We start from the raw sequence: 7,873 nt of genomic DNA on the forward strand, positions 1-7,873 counted from the left end.
TAGATTCAAATCAATTGGAAGTTCGAAGGATATTTTGTTACATATTCCGGAGAAGTTATTATGGGATGATTCATTCATGGTCCGTTGGTAACTATCCATCCTCGAAGCAAGGGCAATTCTGGAACCATGTTTTTTTTGGCCCCATGACATGTGGCAAGGACAAAGATGCTCATAGTCTATAAAGCACAGTCCGGCAAGCTAAGCTTAGGCCTATTGAAGATATTACTTGTATCCCAAGTAAGGAAACCCTAATTCAAGTAAAATTAAGATATCTTAGGGATTAGGCAACATAATCAAGATTCTAGGATGATTGGGTATCTTATCCTAGATTTCCTCCTAGATAGCCTCTCGATTTGATGAAGATTACTTTCCATACAAGGACTCTCAAGATCATTATAAATACTCTAGTCTCAGTATTTATTGAGGAGGGGGGAATCATCTATCTTTCTCACTAGGAAATCTATCTTTCTATCTTTCTCTATGCCTAACATAGGCTCATACGTTGCCATCTACGTGTAGACACATCTATGGACAACTCATCTTCTTAATGCCTCGCCAAAAGGCTATTCGTCTAGGATGGTTCACACCATTATTTCTTAGAAATACACCAGTGGTTTAATTCTCCTTTGCAGCCCTATTCAGATTCAACCACACTCCTAATCAACCCCAATCTCCCCTCATCGTAGATCATGGATAACTACGACTAGTTCTCGCCTCTGACTGCGGATGTGCGCAAATTTGGTTCCAACACCCATCCTTTGTAGATCTCTTGTCGAGACTTATTCTTTGCCTCTGCCTTGGTTGCTGATGGCAGCGGTTCTAGCAACGAATAGGTAGTTAGGGTTCTTAGGATTTGTTCTTTTATTTTGAGCCTACATCCTTGGAATGGGCCATTTATTTTGTTGTTTGGTTGATCCATATCTTTTTTTTGTGTTTAACTTCGTATTTGGACATTTTTATGTGCCTTTGTTATAATGAATTGGCAAAATTGTAGCAAAAGATCGTGCTCTATACCATGAGTTTAGTTTTCATTTTTGAACTCTACTAATATATAGTTTATCACATCCTCGAATTATGTCATTTGTTGCACTAGTAATCCTTTTCATTAATTTCATTAACTTTTTAGTTAATCGAGGGATAAAATAGAAATTTCATCCAAAAAATAAGAAATATATTTTTTAAAGAGAAAGGGTTGGCTCCTCAAGGATTGAGGAGGAACTCCTCCTTGAAATACGTTGTGATCTATTCATAAAATTTCACGTTTACAACCAGAACTCCCTAAAGATTGGCTAAACAATCTTAGTTTTAATTGACTTTTTGCAAAGATGATCTTTACATAGTGATTTATAATATGAACGTTTATAATCCTAGGCACGAAATTTTGTGAATATGTCATAAAGTATTTTGAGGAGGCACTCCTCCTTAACTTTAAGGAGCCAAGCTTTTATTTTTTTAAATAAATTAGATTTTTTATTTATTTTTGAATGAAAAGACCACTATACCTTAAATTTGGTGGAAAAGAAGACAGGTTTGACGGAAGGTCCACCTATACAACGTAGAATTAAATTAAGGGACTTGAGAAACTAATGTGATAATTCATTGACGAAAACTAAACTTAGGGTAAAATTCACGGACCTGTCTTACCACACACTCTAATGAATTAACATATCTATAAAAAATAAATAAATATTTACGTATGATTTCGTAAACATTTTACATATTCCCATCCCAATTCGTTCTCCCCAGACATCGACTGGAACTCTTGTGCACTCCCACTATTTTGCCGTCGCACCCTCCTCTTCCCTTTTTCTCAATGGTGGCGGTGAACTAAGAGGGTGGAGAGAGATCGTGGTGGATTCTATTGAAGAAATCAGAAGCAAATCTCCAATGGTTGCGATTGGATTGGAGTCGGAGAGTTTCACGAAGCAGATTTAGAAATCAAACATGGGTATTTTTTACTGAAGCTTTTATCAAGAGAGTTCGCAATGAAGCAACCCATTTGATGCAAACTTGTCAGAAGAATTCAAAGGCTTGATTGGGTATTTGAATGCTTCATTCCCTTTGCAGAGGGCATCAGTACATAAAAATGAGTTTGAAACTTTGTGCGAGAGAGAAGAGGCGGGCAAGGAAAACGACGATGGAACAGTATAATGTTTTTTTTTAGTTTTTATTTTGTTAAAAGGAAAAACTGAATTTTAAAAATTACAAAAAAAATTTGTTAGCCCATAGCTTAGTTTGGCACTACACCAAACGCTTCATAGTTTTTATCTAGCTTAGTCCAATCCAAGCTAGTTCAGCTTAGTTTCTGAAACTAGTTCAATCCAAAATAGTCCGGTACAATAAACGTACCTTAAAGGGGGTCCATCATCCTCGTATTGCAAAAGGGCCTGAACATAAGGACTTTGGCCACAACTCACATGTCATTTGCACCGGCGGAGCCACATTAAGGGCTACCCTAGGCTATAGCCCAGGTAGCTTTTGGTAGAAAATAAAATTTTACATGTAGTTTTTATTGATTTTCAAATGTAGTCCACCATATATTTAGTTACTAATTCGAATTCTCTCAGTTTAATTATATAATACAGTTTACAAACTATCTCTTTTTCTAACATCTTTTTTCTCATCGCTTCTTGTACATGTATAAGTTTGAATTTGTTTGAATAACAAAAATTTTTGGCTCACCTTGTGAAAATTTTCTTAAGTTAGCTGATACTGTGAAAAATTTTCTTTGTATATAAAGATTTAAATCTTTAAGCTAACCCATCCGGTAAAAAATTTCTATATTGGTCATTTGAAAGCGATTTTCAAACATTATATAATTATATATATATATATATATATAAAGTTTAAAGAAGAGGCAGTGCCATTGTGAACGTTATCATGTTTTTTTTTAATCGCGTGTCCTCTGAGTTCTATTGACTATGACATAGTAATTGACACTTTATAATATTCAACACCTACTGCAAGCAAGCAAACTATATATTCGGTATTTTATGCCTACAAACTTCAAGCAGTGATGCAGTCTTAGCCGTCCTTTTTGATACCTTCTTATGTTCTAGAACAAGTTGTTAAAACCTGCACGCGTAGTGAAAATTGTGTTATTATTTTTTCAAAGAAAACTCATAATTAAGTCATATATATAATTAACTATATACTAGTACATACATATGAATGTCATGTGCATATACATCAACGTACGTACCTTCGAACAAACCTTAAAGAAAGTTTATCAACTAATTCAGATAAAGCCAAAACAAAGTTTTTCATTAGATATAGAGTTTTCTATATTTATTTGGACGGTTTGCATCAATAAATAATTCCACCAATCGCATATCAAAACGTAGGATGAAGCCCGATCTTAATGTCATTGTGAGATATCACGCAGATAATACCATGAGAAAAAAAAAATTAAGCAGAAATTAACTATTTCTTAATCTAGTCCTCATTCTTCTCTTCTTAATGTTGTAAGAGATTTCAAATTCTAATATTTCATCTTTCGTTAATTAAAAAAAAATTAAAAAAGAGTGATTTTATTAACACCTCTTTTCTTTTTTTTTCTTTTTTTTTAGGGAATTTCATCTCACATGAAATTTTAGTATTAAATATTTTCTCTTGAGCACACCTCCATCCAAGATTCTCCTCACAAACATATTCTCAAAAGACACAAATAATACATAAGTAAACGAAAAAAAAACATTTATTTCTTTTATAAGTGATAAGATAATATATAATAAATTCATTTAAACTACTTAGAGAGAAATCGAACTTGGTGCATAGCTAGAACGCACTGCTCCACTAAGCCCAAGAGGTTCCACATGAGGTAATGGACAAAAACAGTGTTACAAAGAAGTCTTAAATCATTATTCCAATGGTCATATTGTTTCAAATTTGGGTATTTTTGGTAGACATGATCATTGAGGGAAAACCCAAAACATAGATGACTCAGATCATTAAAATACAATATGGAGTGAGATCTACAAAAACATGTGTAAAAATTGTGTAAAAAATGAGTGACACGTATGGATCCGTCCGCAATTTATATTATGGTGAACGTTAATATATGAGGATTCTTTTCTTGCAAAAAACTCAAAATTCTGTTACAACCCTATATACAGGGGGAGCAAGGATTGTTTTCTATGGAATACCCATTCTTCTCCAATTTATATCTTCAAATTAGCAGCATGCATGAGTTTAACTAAACAAACTCTCATATGTCTGGTAGGAGATATTGTCAGGTACGAGATATTAGTCTAAAATATTCAATATATATGTTATTTATATTTTGTTAATGCTAATGATAAAGCAACTAGAATGTATCAAATACTGCAAACTGACACTGTTTCTAGTTACCTCTTTTCTTTTATTTATTGGTATCCATGTCGATGCTTGTGGCCCAGGGCGATAAGATGAGGCAGATCTTACACTCCCTCCAGTTATCCAGCTTCCGATTCTCAATGCCACTAGCTGGTCCTCACCCACCTTCAAGCTCCCAGTCACTCCACGCGGTGGATACCTAGCAGCCCGCTGCAGCAGATCTTGACGACTTTATTTTGTAGTTTTTTTATTTTTATTTTTTATGTACGGATATTATAAAAAGTTTCAACTTAACACGAGCAAAAGTTTGTAACTTCCAAGAATTTGAATTCCTACGGATACATTTTGTGAGGTCGTTGATTTTGTTTTAGTCTACTGTTTGACTTGGGAGGCCAATAATACGATATTACCTCATATGATGCTAGAATTATATGATAAAAGAAATTAATCTATCATCAAAGTGAGGTGAAATATCTTAAAATTTAGAAAACTGAAGTTAGTTAAATCAACCCAAAAAATTAGTTTAATCAACCAAAACAAAAAAACAAAAGAAAAAACATGGTAAAGGAAAACCAACCCCACGCAGGACCAAAGAAAATTAGAATAATAAATGACACAGATGGGGAAGCATATTTATATTGAGGTTGGCGTCTATGACCAATCATATCTATAGAGACTGATCAAAACTCTAGTCATTTAGTCAATCTTCCCCCACTATCCTCTCCTTCCCCTCTCCTTCCTCTCTCCCTCTTTGCTCTTTCTACCTCTAAACTCCTATATATCCATTCCTCTTTCACTATGCTCCAACCTTGTACAAAACAAGCTCAAGTTAATTAAACTCCAGCCATGGAGATGCACGTGGCTCTTCCAGTTCCTCCGGCGGACTTCAACTTCGACAGCAGCGCCTGCTCCTCCCCTTACATGACTGCTCCTTCTAGCCCCACCCGATTCGGCAACTACTACTTTAGCGCACCCACCAGTCCCACCCGGGCCTCGACCTTCTACAACCACTTTAATGACCTCTACATGGACACTAACCCTATACTTTCAGCCCCCACAATCCCCTTTGAGTGGGAAGAAAAACCCGGAATTCCGAAATCAAGAGGTAGCTTTAGTAATGATCAGAAGCATCATCATGAGGAGGATTTTGAGTTCGACTTTAGTGGTCAATTGGAAAAGACTTCTTTGCCGGCGGACGAGCTCTTCGACGGCGGCAAGATCAGGCCTCTAAAGCTGCCGCCTCGCTTACAAGTTGGGAGCAATGGAGGAGTACGTGATCAAGGTCCCTCTAGTTCTTCACCGAGGTCACCGTCGCCAAGAGCGGCAAGATTTTCCCGAGGAAGGAAACTAGTCAAAGAAGTTCTATCCCCGCGGCAGCACAAAAAGGAACATCGTACTGATGATCGTTTCGCGGTCGCGATGGATGAGACGCGAAAGGATGAACACGAAAATCAAGAGGAAAGACGCGAGAGGGAAAGATCTGCTTCCATTCGTAATAGGGGAAGTAGATCTTTGTCTCCCTTGAGGGTGTCAGACATCATGTTCGACACCCAAGAAGACAACGAAATTTCTTCAACAACAATCAACTCTGATAAGGCCTCTACTTCAGCGTACGCTTCATTTTTATCAGCGATCTCGTTCTCATCGAAAGGGAACAGAAAATGGAAATTGAAAGATTTATGGTTGTTTCGGAGTGCATCAGAAGGCCGAGCCACAACGGGCAAAGACCATTTGAGGAAGTATGCCGTGTTGTCGCCCAAGATGAAGCGTAGTAGTGTTGCGCAGGACGTGAAGAACTCAAGTTTCCGGTCCACCGACAGCATGGGGTCGGTGAGCTCGAGGAGGAAAGGACCGGCTTCGCCGCACGAGTTGCATTATACGGCGAACCGGGCGGTTACGGAGGAGATGAGGAGGAAGACCTTCTTACCTTACAAGCATGGGCTCTTGGGTTGCTTGAGGTTCAACACTGGGTTGCACGAGGTTTCCAGAGGAGCATTTGTGTCTTTGACACGTGGTGGAGGATGCAGATAATAACTCAATCTGTGGCCGTAGATACTTTTTGTTTTTTATAATTTCATCGTTGTGGAATATAGATGTTTGAATTTTACCCATAAGGTTTGATCAACTTGATCTTGGGTTTTTTGATTGTTCGATTATGGTGTTGTCTCTGTTATAAAAAAAAATAAAAAAAAATAAAAAATTAGTAGTCCGTTCTAGTCATAGAGGCAACACTATAATCGAACAATAAAAAAAACCAAGATCCAATTGTATGAAACATGCATATGTATAGGTCCGTCGCATATATATATATATATTACTTACAAGAAACGTTTTGTGTTTGGATAGGAACAATTATCAAAATAAAATTCGGCATTACATACCAGTTGACCTCAAAAAGCAACATAGCTTACATGATGTGGAGGTCGAGTACAAAGAGTTATTTACATTCTTCTGTTCCTTGAATATTAATGTGGGCATGGCAATTCACTACCGAGCTTGGCCAAGCAAATACCTCTTAGTGGTGATGTGATGGAATGTTCTTCTGACTTTTGAATCAGGCAACCTCAGCCGAGGAAAAAACACTCTCGGCCTAGATTCTTAAACATGTCAACAATGCTATGTAGATCACTGTGAAGTTCTAAATCCTATACACCAGGTTCAACAGACTCAATTACATTGGTGAAAATATAGGTCTATCGAATATGTATGGGGTAAACTTACTCAAAAGAGAAGGTTCTTAAACATGTCAACAGTGCTATGTAGATCACTGTGAAGTTCTAAATCCTATACACCAGGTTCAGCAGACTCAATTACATTGGTGAAAATATAGGTCTGTTGAATATGTATGGGGCAAAGTTACTCAAAAGAGATGAGTGTATTTATGATAAAAGTGGTTTGGCCATCTAAATGCCGAACTTTGAATGTAACTTGGGAATATCTAATCATCCATAGAACACTTCACTTTGTCAAGAAAGCTAATTAAGTGACTTCCTTCGGAAATGGAATCAAAGACTCCTCGCTGGCAGAGATAAATAACAAGCAAAGGTTAAGAAACTGGTTGTTTAACCAAACTATCAAGACACTTGAGCCAAATTGATTTTACAACTTCAATGTTGCCTAACCAGATTAACACCTTCGCTGGTTGCCAACCCAAACCTATTTAATCAGACTGAATTGGCGCCGGCAGTCAACCTAAATTTGTTTAACCAAATGGTATTTGTGCTGACTAAGTGTTTAAAATATCAGTATCTATGGAAATATCAATAGATATATCGATATCGATATCGATTTCCTTCGATGGAAATGATGAAAATTTCTCTAAAATGTAGAAATTTAAAATGAAACTTTAGGGAATGTCAAATGTGGAGCCAAAAATAATCAAGAAAAATATGAAGCCGACACGTGGATTCTAGGATAGAAAAAGACAAAATTACCCTCAAGGCACGTCGAAGCTTCTACGTGCAAGTAGCTGACAATCATAGCTCAATCAAGGTCAAAAGTGATCAAAATAGATATTTATTCAAAACCTATTTCATCCATCCTCATCAAATCTCCCTCA

The 7,873-nt window shown here is 36.7% G+C and overlaps 1 protein-coding gene across 1 annotated transcript; it reads left to right on the plus strand.

The window, feature by feature from the left end:
- Window positions 1-5,129: 5,129 nt before the first annotated feature.
- LOC103947764 lies at window positions 5,130-6,777 on the plus strand. Its single transcript, XM_009358712.3, has one exon. It carries the CDS (start codon window positions 5,161-5,163, stop codon window positions 6,343-6,345), a length of 1,185 nt encoding a protein of 394 aa, XP_009356987.2. The 5' UTR covers window positions 5,130-5,160; the 3' UTR covers window positions 6,346-6,777.
- Window positions 6,778-7,873: the final 1,096 nt, after the last annotated feature.

Source organism: the organism of the source record quoted next, unplaced genomic scaffold, assembly GCF_019419815.1.
Source record: "Pyrus x bretschneideri cultivar Hongxiangsu unplaced genomic scaffold, Pyrus_bretschneideri_v1 Contig64, whole genome shotgun sequence".
NCBI lineage: Eukaryota > Viridiplantae > Streptophyta > Magnoliopsida > Rosales > Rosaceae > Pyrus > Pyrus x bretschneideri.

Excerpts from the sequence above, each read along its gene's own strand:
- LOC103947764 (XM_009358712.3), top strand. The coding sequence starts at position 5,161 with ATGGAGATGCACGTGGCTCTTCCAGTTCCTCCGGCGGACTTCAACTTC.